The 16271-nt window shown below is 31.4% G+C and overlaps 3 protein-coding genes across 7 annotated transcripts; 2 read left to right on the top strand and 1 right to left on the bottom strand.

Moving 5' to 3' along the window:
• The first annotated feature begins 128 nt into the window (after positions 1-128).
• On the top strand, positions 129-10141 carry LOC113005856 (copia protein). Of its 4 annotated transcripts, none has more exons than XM_039453325.1 (3): positions 129-422; positions 539-619; positions 7386-10141. In XM_039453325.1, exon 3 carries the CDS (start codon positions 7399-7401, stop codon positions 9391-9393), a length of 1995 nt encoding a protein of 664 aa, XP_039309259.1. In that variant the 5' UTR covers positions 129-422; positions 539-619; positions 7386-7398; the 3' UTR covers positions 9394-10141. The 4 variants fall into 4 exon arrangements, with proteins under 4 accessions (XP_039309259.1, XP_039309258.1, XP_039309260.1 ...); XM_039453324.1 differs by having other exon boundaries at positions 7378-10141; XM_039453326.1 differs by lacking the exons at positions 129-422; positions 539-619 and having other exon boundaries at positions 7453-7608; positions 7676-10141.
• Positions 10142-10321: 180 nt separating this feature from the next.
• LOC105205380 lies at positions 10322-13737 on the top strand. Its single transcript, XM_011174735.3, has 7 exons — positions 10322-10584; positions 10683-10733; positions 10934-11050; positions 11434-11568; positions 11645-11907; positions 12141-12246; positions 12327-13737. Exons 2-7 carry the CDS (start codon positions 10700-10702, stop codon positions 12482-12484), a joined length of 813 nt encoding a protein of 270 aa, XP_011173037.1. The 5' UTR covers positions 10322-10584; positions 10683-10699; the 3' UTR covers positions 12485-13737.
• Positions 13731-15818, bottom strand: LOC105207186 (putative nuclease HARBI1). 2 transcript variants are annotated; one of them, XM_026132173.2, is made up of 5 exons: positions 15599-15815; positions 14956-15496; positions 14736-14879; positions 14397-14657; positions 13731-14324 (listed from the first exon to the last, which is right to left on the bottom strand). In XM_026132173.2, the coding sequence occupies exons 4-5, from the start codon at positions 14544-14546 to the stop codon at positions 13791-13793; spliced, it is 684 nt and encodes a 227-aa protein (XP_025987958.2). In that variant the 5' UTR covers positions 14547-14657; positions 14736-14879; positions 14956-15496; positions 15599-15815; the 3' UTR covers positions 13731-13790. The 2 variants fall into 2 exon arrangements, 1 of the variants encoding a protein (XP_025987958.2); XR_005575511.1 differs by having other exon boundaries at positions 13823-14179; positions 15599-15818.
• Positions 15819-16271: the final 453 nt, after the last annotated feature.

Below are 16271 nucleotides of genomic sequence, written 5' to 3'. Positions count from 1 at the left end.
GACCAATCATAATCGAGTTATAAAAGAATAATCGACTATGATTGGTCAATTTCTTATAGATTACGGCATAAGTTAACGGTTATGGCCTGCATAAACCAACCTTTATGGTTACGGTTATGGAAGGTGCTTGTTATAGCGTTTACACGCACAAGAATGCGCATTGCGCAGCCATATTGTGCATTGTTGTGCATTCGTCTTCCACGTGCGAGAATTTTTGTTCGACGGGCGATCACGTCCACCTACGGGACGTGATCGCCCGTTTACCGTTATTCGCGATGTTTGCCTAGCGATACGCTATCTGGTGGTCAATTTCGGAACTACTGTAAGTAGGGTCAGCTGTGGTTATGTTTATCATTCAATTTCGGACAACTAAAGATATTTGTGAATTTTATTATTTATATCTTCAGTCATGTCTGCAGAAAGTAAGTTAAACATTAGATACTTTTTTATGATTGCCTCAAAATGTACACAAAATATAGTAGAGGTTAGAGAGCCTATTTTGCACGTGAAATATGACTTATAAATATATTGTTTTCAGAAAAAATTGCGATTTTTTCGCCCAAAAAATGTACAAAATCAAAAGTAAATTGCAGTGTACCAGGATGTGATTCGACTGCAAGTAAAGACCGAAATTTATCATTTCTTTTATTTTCAAAAGCAAAAGCTGTAACAATAAAAATTAAAAATTATTTTGGAAACACCGAAATACTCGACTTGCGAAGTGTTTGGTTAAACAAGTTTAAATTTGGGAAAGCTTGTAGTAATACCATGAAAGTATGCTTAAAGCACTTTACCAAAAAAGATTTTTGTTATTTAGGTAAATTACAAAATATCCAGTTTGTTTTCCTGATTTTTTAGTTTTTATATTTTTATTTTATTTTAGGTGAAAATTCGCGCAGAAAAGTTTTAAAAAAGAATGCAATTCCTTCGTTGAATCTCCCATCAACTCCCAAGCATGGAACCCAAAAACAAAAACCTATAGCAAGACCTCGAGAAAATAAAAGTCATCGACAAATAAATTTTCAAAATTGTAAAAATGAGCAATTGGAAGCACAAAGGTAAAAAGATTTGGAAATCTGATTTTGCTAATTTCATATTTCAAATGCTTAACATATAGAATCAGGAACTTATCAATTTGTGAAAAAATTGAATCAAAATGCTGTAAAAGGGCATAGTATTGGCCAATTTGATTGAAGGTAATAGATTGACTATATTTTGCTCAGAGTGTGAAATTGCAAGCTTATTTAATTTTATTATACATATAAGTATTTGCATATTAAGTGTTTTTTAATAATCTTTTAATAATCTTTTAACAAATGCAAGTCTTATAATTAATGCTTGGGTGTGTTTTGAAACATGTTTTTCGGAGTTTCTTGTACACGATTTTTAGCATATGTTGTGCATGTAAAATGTTGCATCATTTTAATTATTATATTTCTATTAGGGAAATAAGTAACTGCCTTATGATTAACGTCGTCATTTCAGAAAAAGATGCAGAAGAATAATTTTCCCAAAATAAAGGAAATTTCAATTTCGATGCATGTACATTTGAAAGAGAATTGAAGGCATGCGAAGGTTTTCTTTTATCAAAAACTAGCAAAAGAAACGTTGGCACTCAAGTAACTAGTGGAGACGTACGCCCTCACTCTATTCTATTTTACGTAACTTCGGATGAAGTTCTTAATACACTCACCGATATTCCTACAATAGAAATCTTAAATAAACTAGCTCAAATTATTGAACAAGTAAAGTATTCTAATAGGAAAGGCCATTTATCTGTAAAAGAACAAATTCTTTTGACTCTCATAAAGATAAAATAAAATTTATCTTACACTATGCTTGCTTTTCTATTTTCTGTTGTAAGTAGGCAGTAGGCAGTAAAAATATTTAAATCTGTGGTAGTTGTTTTATCGACTGTCTTATCACAATTGATATATTGGCCTTGTCGTGAAGAAATTGATAATAATATGCCACGCTGTTTCAAAAAATATAGAAAAACTAGAGTGATTCTTGATGGTACGAAGTGTCAATTGAAAAACCGAAATGTCTTTGTTGTCAAATTCGATGTTACTCCCAGTACAAGTGTAATTTTACTATTAAATATTTAACAGGTGTTACACCGGCCGGAACACTATCATACGTAAGTCCAGGATACTGTGGTAGGGCGTCTGATAAACATATTTTTATGAAATCTGGCCTATTAGAAAAAATGACAGGTGGTAAAGACGCGATTATGGTAGACAAGGGATTTCTAATTGAATATGAATGTGCTTCACATAATATAGAACTAATTCAGCCACCGTTTTTACGCGCTAAAAAACAGTAGTCGCACGAAGAAGCTGAACGAAATAGGAATGTAGCTGCGGCGAGGGTTCATATTGAAAGAGTTAATCAAAGAATCAAAATCTTTAAAATTTTAAATAATCGTTTTCCATGGAATTTGATTGCTTATGCAGACTATACGAGGTGTGTTCAAAAAGTATCGCGAATTTTGAATTTTCGCGGGTTACGTATATTCGAATTTCGATCTTTTTGTGGCGTTATGTTGGTACTCATGTCTCTCACTTATGCCGACAAGCTCGGCCATTTTGAATGTTCACTTAATTGTTGACAGCTGCTTTGCTTGCACGTGTTTTGGATCGTCTTCGATTTTTACCTATTCAAAAAAATGGATCAAAGAACCTGTATCAAATTTTGTGTGAAAAACGAAATTAAGTGCGCGGATGCATTCCGAATGTTGACTGTGGCATACGGAGAAGCTACCTTGGACCGAAGCAACGTTTATCGGTGGTACAAAATGTTCTCAGAAGGCCGAGAAGATGTGAACGACGAAGAGCGTGCCGGACGCCCGAGCACTTCAACAACAGACGAAAAAATTAATGAAGTGGAGAAAATGGTATTGGCCAATCGTCGAATCACCGTTAGAGAAGTTGCTGAGGACCTAAACATATCGATTGGCTCGTGCCATTCGATTTTTATCAATGATTTGGGCATGAGACGGGTCGCCGCGAAATTCGTACCAAACGCCCCTGCTCACACATCGTTGCTTGTGCGCGACTTTTTTGCCAAAAACAACACACTAATGATGCCGCAGCCACCGTATTCCCCAGATCTGGCCCCCTGTGACTTTTTCTTGTTCCCTAAACTGAAGAGGCCCATGAAAGGACGACGTTACGCTACGCTTGACGAGATAAAGACGGCATCGAAGGAGGAGCTGAACAAGATAAAAAAAAATGATTTTTTGAAGTGCTTCGAATATTGGAAAAACCGTTGGCACAAGTGTATAATATCTCATGGGGATTACTTTGAAGGGGACAAAATAGATATTCATGAATAAATAAATAATTTTTGAAGAAACACAAAATTCGCGATACTTTTTGAACACACCTCGTATATTTATTATTGCATGTGCTTTGATTAATATATCTAATCCAATCTTATCTTCTGACAAATTTTAAAATTACAATGAGGCATGTACAATGAAGGACAGAATAGGGGCAACACATTTTTTCGATGTTTTAGAACAGCCTTGCTCATCGAACGTAATTGCTTGGATCCACAGGTAAGAATAAATTATTAATCACTCGGTGACAGGATACATTCTGAAAACCATCGAAAAAAATGTTGCAACTTTTCTGTCCACCACAGTAACCCAGATAGCCAAATAATTGCAAGTTGTCGACAACTTGTCACAAATATTCATATTAGTTGTCAGCAAAGCAACAGAAGCGGGTATCCTTTTATCATTACGTTCTTGCCAGCAATAGTTTTTAAAATATAATACCGGCAAGTTTCCAACAACTTATCAGCATTATACTTATTATAAGTTATAAATGAGAATTGTTGCTCACATGTTGCTGTCATGTTGCTCGCAGATTGCTATAAACAATTTTCAAATATAGTAATGGCAAGTTCTAAACACAACTTACCACAATATGATAAAACAGATTGACTTCAATAATTTGTCCACATTTGCTCGACAATAAAACTCAGCATATTGATACTAAATTGACTAAAACATTTTTGTCGCATTAAATAAAAGGCAACGTAATAGCAATTAACAAGCAATTTAATCTGCGCGATGATTTGCTTCAGATTGAGTTATCACGTTTTGCTATCTGGGAACATACTAACATAGCATTTTAGTTGCAACTCTTTTGTCCACCACAGTAACATACTAACATAGCATTTTAGTTGTATTCCTAAAATTGTGATGATTTCATTGGTGATAATGTGTGATTTTCTCTACTACTTAGTTTAATAGATGTTTATATTTTTATATGTATAAAGATATTATATTTAAACTAGATTATTAATAATATACTAATAAAAATATGATTTAATGTTTTTGTAATAATTTTTGCAATATATTAAAATAAATTCCAAAATAATTTAAATATTTAATGTTGTATTTTCTTCGGTCTTATCGTTTTCCTTACATAAGCAGTGCAGCATTTTTGACAAATAAACATAGCGAACATTAGTCAGCATATCAATGGCAAAGTTTTTATCATACAGAATTTCTAAAATGTACATAGATTTATATAAAGGATGAATAGATAACAAGGTCACATTTCTGAATGTTTAATATAAGTAAACCCAACTGAATTTGTCCATAGTACGAATGTTTCTTTTTAAGAGTATAAACTTTCTCCAAAAAAGAGCAACAGTTTAAGCAGTCATAGATTGTTTTCGTTTTTCTTTTATAAGGACATTTAACTTCTAATAACAACTCCGGACCACTTGCGCCAAAAATAATTCCATTGGGAGAATATCCAACCCACGAGCATTGAGGATGACAAAATCACATTTTACCACTTTTTGTCCTGTAACTTTTTCATATTCATTTATCTCAAATTGTTCTTGCATCAATCCATGTTTTACGTACTTATTTTTAATTTCTTTTGGACAAAAATAAGATTTTGAGTTTTGCTCCCAATTTGGTTTTACATTTTTGAAATAAGTAAAAATATTGTAAATTCTTGAACCGGATATTCTAAATTTTCTTGCTTCATTCCATGCTATATGAGATTTTATTGTATCGTAACATAATTTGGCAGCATCGGTTCCCAAATAACCAAACTAGATTCAGCACATCGGGCAAATTAATGCATTGCATGTATTGTTGTGAATTTGCCGGCAATTTGCTGGCTACAGAATTTAACGTAAAACTGAGTCAGCAACAAGAGAGCAAAAACACAACATCACTTAACGAAATGTTAAGAGCAAACTTTTATTAATAATAACATATCATGTTGACAGCAAACTGTCGGCTCGTCATGAGCTTGCATTTGTATATGTCATAATAACAGCAATATATGTTAGCAAAATGATGGCACGTATGACATCAAAAGTTTAATACAATAAGTAGAATATTTTATTGTTAAATGAATAATTTAGACATGTAAAGAAAAGTAAAGTTGATACTTTAAAAGTCTTGAATGTATTAAAGAGTTCTTTTATTAAACAAAAGCAATTTGTTGTATGGAAACAGCTGTCATCTTTTTAATTAAATTTGTCACGTCGTTCTTAAGAGTTTGACGCACTGCTGATTGTAATTTCTGCTCTTTGAATAAAAGATTTTTCTGCCCATTTATAATTTGAACACTAATTATTTCTCAGGTTATGGGCCCAGTCTAAAACGCGCAGTGTAATAATAGTTAACGCGAGTGAAAATAATAATAATAGTATTAATTTGTGCGTGTGTTCCGGAAATAGTTTATATCGTGTGTGCGGTTTAGCGTAACATGCAGGCGGAAGAAGACAGATATAAAGTACCTCTTTTCGATGGAACCAATTTTAGCAATTGGAAATTTCGCATGGAAACGTTACTCACGGAACACGATTTAACTGATTATGTTGAAAGGCCGGTAACGCGGACGATCGAATTGAAGGATACGGACACACCGGAACAGAAGGCACAGAAAGAAGCGCAGCTAAAGCCTCTCTTTAAAAGCGATCGAAAATGTAAATCGCTTATTGTTCAACGAATAGGCGATAGCCATCTGGAGTATGTAAAGGATCAAGAAACTTCTTATGAAATTTGGAGAATTCTCAAAAATACCTTCGAGAGAAAAGGCATCGCAAGCCAGCTTAGAATACGGAAGAAGCTGCTAACTATGAAAATTGAGACGACAGAGACGATGAGTACACATTTCCTTAATTTTGATAGGCTTATTCGTGAGTTAAAGTCCACTGGTGCCGTGGTTGAAGAAACGGATGTTGTCTGCCATTTATTATTAACGCTACCTTCAGAGTATGATGCGGTTGTGACAGCTTTAGAAACTTTATCGCCAGATCTACTCAAAATAAGTTTTGTGAAGAATCGTTTATTAGACGAAGAAGCAAAGCGTAGCGGATCGAGTGATGCGGACAATGGAAAACATGTGGCATTTGCGACAAGTAAAGGTGGAGTGAAGAAAGGAAGTGGAAATAATGTGAAATCTCAGTGGAAAAACAAATCGAAATTTCAATTTCAATGTCATAATTGTGGTTTGTATGGACACAAACGGGCTGACTGCAGGAAACCTCGTAAAATAAAAGAAGCAGGAAGTGCAAATATTACTACGGAGGATCTGAAGAAGAAATCAACTGCAGAAGAGGAATATGCATTCAATGTTGAAGCGGAAATCGACGGAGATACCTCGACGTGGTATTTGGATTCAAGTGCGACGGAACATCTAGCGCGTTCGGGTGAGAAACTTTTTAATATCAAGGTATTACGGAAACCTGTTCAAATACATGTTGCTAAATCTGGACATAAATTATTTGCAACGGAATATGGAGAAATTCAGGTACGTACATTAGTAGATGGAAAAGCACGTTTGATCACAATTAAAGAAGTGTTGCTTGTACCAAATCTTCAATTTAATTTATTGTCAGTTCGAAAGCTGGAAATGAATGGTTATTCAATTCTTTTTAGTAATGGTAAAGGAGTTATTAAAAAGGGAAACTGTACGGTTGCGGAAGCAATACGGAAAAATAGATTATATGAACTTGATATTTGTAGAGAATCGTTAATAGCAAATGTCTGTAGCGTGGAAAATAAAATAGATTTATGGCATAAGCGTTTTGGTCACATTGGTTATGATAATTTAAAGCGGCTGTCTTTTTTGGTAAACGGTATTAAGCTAGAAGAAAAGTTTGACAGGAAAGCAATTGGTCAATGTGAAATTTGTATAAATGCAGCAAACGATATTACCACATTCTCAGACGCGTGTACGTGCTAAAAGGGCACTTCAATTGGTTCATAGTGATGTTTGCGGTCCTATGGGCACTGAATCTTATGACAAGAAGAAATATTTATTGTCTTTTATTGATGATTTTACTCATTTTACTGTCGTGTATACTCTACGAGAGAAGAGTGAAGTTTTCAAGTATTTCAGGCTTTATCATTCAATGGTGGAAACATATTTCAATCAGAAGCTCAGTAGATTAAGATGTGACAACGGACGAGAATATCTTTCTACAGAAATGAAGAATTTCTGCGCTAGTCAAGGAATTCAATTTGAATTTACGATTAGGTATACACCACAGCAAAATGGAGTGGCGGAACGGATGAATCGTACTATCACAGAAAGAGCACGTTGTATGCTTTTAAATTCAAAGGTGAGCAAGAGTTTTTGGACAGAAGCAGTTCAAACAGCAGTGTATTTAATTAATCGAAGTCCAACAGAAGCTATTAAAGGAAAGGTTCCTGCTGAGTTATGGTATGGAGAAAAACCGGATGTTCAAAAATTAAGAATTTTTGGATGTATTGCCTATTTACGTTTACCCAAGGAATTAATTGGTGGAAAATTTGATTCAAGATCAAAGAAATGTCGTATGATGGGTTACTGTCCGAACGGGTATCGTTTATGGTGTCCGGAAGAGAAGAGGATCATTTTAGGACATGATATAATCTTTGATGAAACAAGGTTTGTTCTTGATGGAAATGAAGATTTTTATAGAAACGGTCAAATAGAACATGAAGATAAGAAGACGATTTCAACAAAACATCAGGATGAGGAAGCGGAATTTCAAGAGGAAAGGATTTCAAGAGACGAAACAAGAATGAATATTAATAGTTCTGAAGAAAATGATTCTTTCGAGAGTGCAAATGAAGAAGAAATTGTTCAAAAACGGAGTTCTTGCAGTTCAGAAAGAAAAGAAGAACAGAAGAATAAAAAACTTAGACGCAGTACAAGACTAAAGACTAAACCCAAATATTATGATGAATATATTGGAATAGCTTTAAATGCTGAAACTTTTGTTGATGATGTACCAGAAGATTATGATGATATTCAACGGAAAGAAGATAAAGAATACTGGTATAAAGCAGTACAAGAAGAAATTACCTCTTTATTGGAGAACAAAACTTGGACTCTTACGAAATTACCGGAAGGTAAGAAAGCAATTAACAACAAATGGGTTTTTAAAATCAAACGAGATCAAGATAACAACGTTCAGCGGTGTAAGGCTCGTCTAGTTGTTAAAGGATGTGTTCAGAGAAAAGGTTTTGATTATATGGAAACTTATGCACCAGTTGCACATATTATAACGGTCAGAACACTTTTTTCATTTATTAATCAAAATAAATTATTTACAAGACAGCTAGATGTCAAGAATGCCTTTTTGCACGGAATTATAGAAGAGGAAATTTATATGAAGAAACCTCAAGGTTTAGAGAAATCAGATGGATTAGTTTGCAAATTAAACAAATCTCTTTATGGACTGAAACAGGCGCCACGAGCATGGAATGCTAGATTTGATAGTTTTGTAAAAGGACTTAACCTTAAACGTTCAGAAAATGATATGTGTTTATACTCTCGTATAACAAAACGAAGCAAGCTGTTTCTTCTACTTTATGTGGACGATATTATTATTGCAGCTGATAATAAACGAGAATTAAAAGAATTAAGAGATATGCTAATGCACGAGTTTCCAATTACAGACATGAAGAACCCACATTATTATTTAGGAATGAAGATTGATTTTCGGCATAATGGCATATTCCTAAGTCAAAAGGCTTTCATGGAGAGAATGTTAGAACGGTTCAACATGACTGAGTGCAAACCAGCTAAAACACCGATGGAAGCAAAAACAAAGGAGAAAGAAGATCATGAAGAAATCAAAAGTATTACTGAAACAAAGCCTTATCGAGAATTGATCGGATGTTTAACGTATCTGATGCTTTACACACGTCCGGATATTAGTGCAGCAATTAATTATTTTAGTCGTTTTCAGAATTGTGCTACAGAGAGTTACTGGATTGGTCTAAAGCGAATTCTACGTTACATAAAGGGTACACTGGAATATGGATTGTTCCTACCAAAGAAGAGAAATATTATTCCTCTGCTTGCATACGTTGATGCAGACTGGGCCAGTGATAGCGATCGGAAATCTGTTATTTAATTCAAGTTTATGGAGCTACGGTGTCCTGGATAACAAGAAAACAAACAACGATAGCTTTGTCGTCAACAGAATCTGAATATGTAGCCTTAGCTACAGCAGCAATTGATATTTTATGGTTTATTAAATTGTTACGCAATTTTGGACATGACTGTGATGAACCAATTACTGTTTTTGAAGATAATCAATCTTGTATACATTTACTAAATAAATGGGAACATTGTAGACTGAAACATATTGACATTAAATATAATTTTGTTAAAGATCTGTGTAGTAAAAGAAAGTTGAAAGTTGTGTATATACCTTCAGATAAACAGATTGCTGATTTTTTGACTAAAGGGTTAACGGGAGAACGGTTTGTCAAATTGCGTTCAGAAATAGGAAATTGTATATTTTGATTTAAAAGTTAAATATATAAAGATGTTAAATTAAGAGGGAGTGTTAAATGAATAATTTAGACATGTAAAGAAAAGTAAAGTTGATACTTTAAAAGTCTTGAATGTATTAAAGAGTTCTTTTATTAAACAAAAGCAATTTGTTGTATGGAAACAGCTGTCATCTTTTTAATTAAATTTGTCACTTCGTCTCTGTCGTTCTTAAGAGTTTGACGCACTGCTGATTGTAATTTCTGCTCTTTGAATAAAAGATCTTTCTGCCCATTTATAATTTGAACACTAATTATTTCTCATTTATGAATATTGTTAAAGATTTTAAATTGCAGCTTATTATCGACAATTTGGTGACATGACAATATTTGTTTATTTTGACGACAATTTTTCGTCAACAAGCTATCATGCAGTAGTTTTATTATATTGAGATATCCTAAATAAATCTTATATTAAAAAGTTGGTAAAAATCTGTGAAGCGCGTTTTTGGTCGCATTTATCATGATGTATCCTATATTAAAAAGTTTTCTATATTTAAAATTTGGTGAAAATCCGTGAAGTGCGTTTTTGGTCGCATTTATCGCGGTTGACCGCTTTCCGCGATGCCGATTGGCTCGCTGCCTGGCTGGCGTGGACGAGTCTATTATGGTGTAATAATGATCGAGGGTGTATTCCGAAAGTTCTATTGAAAATATCCCTTTTAGTCATAAGGTTGGTAGCGCTGTAACTAACTACGTTGTGTTCCGTAATGTAAGTTAAGTTTATGATTATCGTTGGCTCACGTTGGTTTGCAGTGATCAACAAAGAGGTTAGTTTAATTTCTTATATTTTAATTATTTATAAAATAATTGTAATCATTATTGATTAAAATATTATTTACTGACAATAATTTTGATTTTAAAATAGGAATCGAAAAGCAGAAAATGGATTTTCAAAAATTCCGTGGAGATAAAAATCGTAAGTTCTGATTAATATTAATTTATTAATTGTAAGTAAATTAAATTATGTCCGTTTTTGTGCACTAATAGTACATAATAAAGTTTATTCTGTTTAAGTAGTTGGAGAAATTGTAGTAGCTTAGCTAGCTTACTTGTTTTAATATTTCATGTTTTTAGATAAGCACGGAAAGATAATTTATTCGATTTAATTGTTTACAGAACAGCTTCAATCACAAAATGTTAATATAAATACAATCAAACAATTAACATTATTTGATGGAGTATCCAGTTATACATTATATGTTTCAAATCAAATATATGAACGTGCGATTAAAGGTATAAAATAAAATTTTTATATTTCTTTTAACAAAGAATGTAAAATATTTTAACAGTAGAAATCTTTTCAATCTATTAAATGTTTATATTAATATCTATTCAAAAATATTTTTTTTTGTATTAGTTTTTCTGTATTACCATATAAATAATTGCAATTTATATATACGTTCTTTACAGTCACGTAAAAATAAAAATATATTTCTGTGAAAGTAAATTTTTGAAATTTTGTATACAAGTAATTTTATTTTTTAACATATGGCTAAATAAAAAATAATTGAATTAATTTTTTTAATTTTTTAAAATTTGCAATAAAAACATGTAAAATTATTTTATTAATACTAAAATGCAAAATAAAATTTAATTTAATTTGTTTTGTGTGATAGATTTGAGTTTTGCAACAACTCTTTTGCATCAACATAAAACTATAATAACGAAACAGGCGTCACATTGTTTAAGTACAAATGATACATTAAATAATTCTAATGCTTCCGTTCAGAAAGAGAACAATTTAAATTTAAGTGAGTGAAAATTTACTACAGCATTTTACTTATAATTATTTTTTGCCCAATAGAAACATTGAGGTAAATATTTCAGGTAATTCACGTACGCAGTGGACAACTGAACAAATTCGATTACTATTACATTTATATGAAAAGCACTGCACAGCATTAGACAATAGTGAGATAAGTAATCGAACATTTTGGAGATATCTCAATGAAGGTTTGAAGAATAAAGGACACAATTTTACTGTAGAACAGTGCAAAACTAAAATAAATAATATGAAAAAAATGTATAAAGATATAAAAGATCACAATGCTCAAAGTGGAAATGATAGAAAAACTTGCGAACATTATGAAGTAAGAATTTCATATTATTATTCTTATTGTTATTATTCTGTTCTATATTACAGAGATATATTATTCTTATATTATTCTGTTGCATTAAACAGAAAATTTGTGTAATTTACGTCAAATATTCTATTATAGTCTGTTTATTACATTATTATTAATGCATTGTTCACGTGCGCGAATATGTACATACATATATATACAATAATTTGTTTTTCAAGTAACTATTTTTATTTGTGTAGATCATGGATAATTTATTTTCTAAAAAACCTTGGATAAAACCATTATCTGTAGCAGGTTCAGATATTCCTTTAGGAAATGAAATAGAAGAAGACGAAAAACCATTGAGTTAATATTCTTAAAAAATATTTTATTAACATTATTATTAATACTTAATAGACATTAATATTTATTTTATTTTATTTTAGAACGCCAAAAAGTATCACCTAGCAAAAGAACACCTTCTAATGACAAAGATTTTATAGAAGCATATAAAATGCATAAACAATTGCAGAGAGAAGCAACTGAAGATTATAGAAACAAAAAATTAAATATTTTAAAACAGATTGCAGACTCTACGAAGTAATGTTACAAAAGTTTAAACTATAAAAAGATTATTTGAAAAAAAATATAATTAAAATAATTTAATCAGTAAAAAGTATTTTAAATAATGCTTTTATAATAAGTTTACGTTAATGTAATGTTAAAGTTTTTTTTTATTTACAATTTTATTATTCATATAAAAGCGTTGTTGAAACGCGTTCCTAAGTTGAAAAGTGCTGAAAGGCATTGTTCCTAAATTGTAACCAAAGGTAATACAGTATTAGTTATTATTAAGCGGTAAGATTATTTACTTTCAAAATTTTAATAAATTACTTTTATTTGTGTAAAGTTTTGAATGCAAATAGAACGTTTTTATTTTTTGATGGATATTCTTAAGCATACGAAATGTTTTTATTTTTTTTAGATATTCTTAAGCATACAGAATGTTTTTAATTTTTATTACATATTCTTAAGCATACAAAATGTTTTTATTTTTTGTTAGATGTTCTTAAGAATAATACAAAAAGTATCCAGACTATAGCGCACTGGAAGCTTCTATTAGCTGTATTAAAAAAAAGTGATTACACACACACACACACACACACACACACACACACACATATATATATATATATATATATATATATATATATATATATAAACGAGAACAAAAGGTAAACAGAACGCCACTTAGTGATGTTTGATATCTTTAATGAGATAGATAATTGTCCGCTGCTTTTTGTTTCCCCGCATAGGTCGTTTATTAGTAAATGTGATGTAATGGAAGTTACAGAATGTCTTAGTAGACAAAGCAACTATTTAGTATTGTTCTTGTTTACTGACACTTTTGAAATATATAAAAAAAGACCAAAAGCTTTTAACTTAAAGGATCCTAATACTAAATGGCTTGCAATCAATTAAACTGAGTCATGGAAAACATATTAAAATGTCACTAAGTATTGTAAGAAAAGTCAGATATATGAGAAACTGATCGTAAATATCGTTATGTACATGCAAAGTATACGCGCTTGTGATAAAAACAATTATAACTAATTATGTAATTCTTTCTAGAATATATTTTGAAAAAGACTGCAAATAATCTATAACTTCTATAAAATAACGTTAAAGTTTTTTTTTTATTTATAATTGTAGTATAAAAGTGTTATAGAAAAGCATAGAAAAGCGTTGTTGCTAAGTTGTTACTGTGCATAAAAAGTTTAGTTATAAAAACTGTAATCATATATAATAATAATGTAATAATATATTGCAATTGAATAAAAAGTCAAATATTTTTAATATATTAGTAATTTATTTTTTTAAAAACTTTTACATAATATTCTGCGTACAAATTAAGTATTCAACATATTTTTTATTTCTTCTCTTTTTACTAGTCCTTCATTTTGTAGAAATTGATTTACTGCCATTGGCTCTGGTTCCGCAGCCAAGTTTTCATTGAAAATAACTGGATAATCAAAATTATCATCTTGCAGTAGACAAATGTTATGTAAAACACAGTAACTTATTATATAGTATGGTATTAAATCCGTTCTTCTCATTGGTACTTTATCCAACAGAAATCTCCATCGTCCTTTTAATAAGCCGATTGATCTTTCTACTATCATTCTAGTTCTAGAAAGAACACTAGAAAGAACACTATTGTATTTTATTTCTTGCTCAGTTAGGTGACCATTATCTTTATATGGCACCATGATATGCTTTTGCAATACATAAGCTGAGTCTGCAATAATATGGGTGTTATCAGGAAAAAACTGGTCGTTACATTTTTGTTGTAATCCTGAATACTTAAATACTCTCATATCATGCACAGATCCAGGAAGGCCAGCATGACAATGTAAAAATTGCAATTTATCATTACATACTACCTGTATAAAAAATTATTTTAAATATTTTAAAACACATTTTGTTAATCAAGTAATCATAATAAATATATGTACCTGCAACTGAATAGAGTGTCTTCCTTTCCTGTTGATATAAGATTGACTGTCTTCCGATGGAGCTAATATACAAATGTGCGTTCCATCCAAAGCTCCAATAACGCCAGGAAAACCGTATTCAATTTGTAATCTTCGACTACAATCATCCATTTCTCTTCTATTTGAATAAAATAATTCCTATATCTACAAAGAATTTTGACAACTTTTCGTACCGCTCGCCAAGCTGTTGCATTGCCAACATTAAATTTTGTAACCACCGACCTTTAATTAAATTATATGGTTATTAAATAATTATTAATCATGCCTTTACAAAAAATTATTTTTATTTAACTAGTTAACCTGTATGAATCTGGTGTTGCTAACACATATAAAGTTATGTACAATTGTTTCTCTGCAGATATAGGTATTCTTCCAGAATCATTTTCTTCTTCTAAATCATTTCTTAATAAAAATAGAAGATAATTAAAGGTTGTTCTTCGCATTCTGAAATAAATGTTTTTGTCTTTTATTTTTGTACATACATACATGTAAGATTAATAAATTAATTGTATGTACATACCGAAAGTTTTCTTGAAAACTTTTATTATCGTATTCATAAATTACATTTTCAATAAAATTTTGAACTCTTGCTTTTCTTCTTCTAGTATGATTTTCGTTGTTCTCAAAAATAACATCTAATATTTCTTCTTCACTGTCAGAACTTTCACTTGAACTTGAAAATAATTCATCAAATATAAGTAAATCCATTTTTTAGAAAAATATAAGTGAAAGCTAAAGAAGACCGATGATATATATGGCATTGATCTTGTCTATATCCTGGTTTTGTCTGGCAATTTTTTAAATAGGCGTGAAACCGTTGTTTATTTGGATTGCATTCTTCTAACATTTATTTTATATTTTCGAAGAAGTTGGCATATGGAGAATATGCTTGAACAAAATCTGGTTCAAACTTGAGAAATATTTCACCGATGCTGATATCCTCTGTTCAATGAGCATCACTACAGTGCAATGTCTCCAATAATTGTTTATAAACATTATAAATAGAAAACTTTGCAGTTAGTTTTCATGCAGTTTTTGGAAGGTCTTGTGTTTTTGAATTCCTATTTTAAAATCAAAATTATTTTTAGTAAATAATATTTTAATCAATAATACGTGATTACAATTATTTTATAAATAATTAAAGTATAAGAAATTAAACTAACCTCTATGCTGATCTTTGCAAACCAACGTGAGCCAATGATAATCATAAACTTAACTTACATTACGGAACACAACGTAGTTAGTTACAGTGCTGCCAACCTTATGATTAAAAAGACTATTTTCAATAGAACTTTCGGAATACACCCAAAGTTCAATCCTAGGGTATGGAAAAAGAACAAAACTTATTAAAAAAGACTCAAATGACCGATCGAGTAGAAATCCTAAGCTTTTAGTTCCAAAAATTTGTCTATTCGCCCAGATGGCGCAGAAATACAGCTTGACTTTAATGCCTCGTGCCCACAGGACGCGGCAAGGCTTGCCGCGCGGCGGAAGTTGGCATGGTAGCCAATCATGAAGTTGAACTCGATCCAACTTTTGCCGCGAGGCGGAAATTACATCCAGGCGAACGAGACGTTGATTGGCTATCGAAATATTCCTCAGCCAACTTCTGCCACGCGGCAAGCCTTGCCGCGTCCTGTGGGCACGAGGCATAATATACGGAAGTGTCCATACCCTTAGGTAACTTGGGTAACTTCTATAACCTCAGTTTTGATCGGTGATATCTCTGAAATATTCCAAAGGAATATTTGAAAATAAAGGGTCAGGTTTACTAAATGAATACATCAAATGTAATTAAAAGAAAGTGGATTGAAGCGGATTAATATATCAGATGAG

Source organism: Solenopsis invicta, chromosome 9 (assembly GCF_016802725.1).
Source record: "Solenopsis invicta isolate M01_SB chromosome 9, UNIL_Sinv_3.0, whole genome shotgun sequence".
Taxonomy (NCBI): domain Eukaryota; kingdom Metazoa; phylum Arthropoda; class Insecta; order Hymenoptera; family Formicidae; genus Solenopsis; species Solenopsis invicta.
This window is presented reverse-complemented; position numbering and strand designations above follow the sequence as displayed.

Excerpts from the sequence above, each read along its gene's own strand:
- LOC105205380 (XM_011174735.3), top strand. The coding sequence starts at position 10,700 with ATGGATTTTCAAAAATTCCGTGGAGATAAAAATC. Across the intron at positions 11,569-11,644 it reads AGAGAACAATTTAAATTTAA|GTAATTCACGTACGCAGTGG; the intron begins GTGAGTGAAAAT and ends TAAATATTTCAG. Across the intron at positions 12,247-12,326 it reads AGAAGACGAAAAACCATTGA|AACGCCAAAAAGTATCACCT; the intron begins GTTAATATTCTT and ends ATTTTATTTTAG.
- LOC113005856 (XM_039453325.1), top strand. The coding sequence starts at position 7,399 with ATGGTGGAAACATATTTCAATCAGAAGCTCAGTAGATTAAGATGTGAC.
- LOC105207186 (XM_026132173.2), bottom strand. The coding sequence starts at position 14,546 with ATGGATGATTGTAGTCGAAGATTACAAATTGAATACGGTTTTCCTGGC. Across the intron at positions 14,325-14,396 it reads GACACTCTATTCAGTTGCAG|GTAGTATGTAATGATAAATT; the intron begins GTACATATATTT and ends TTTTTTATACAG.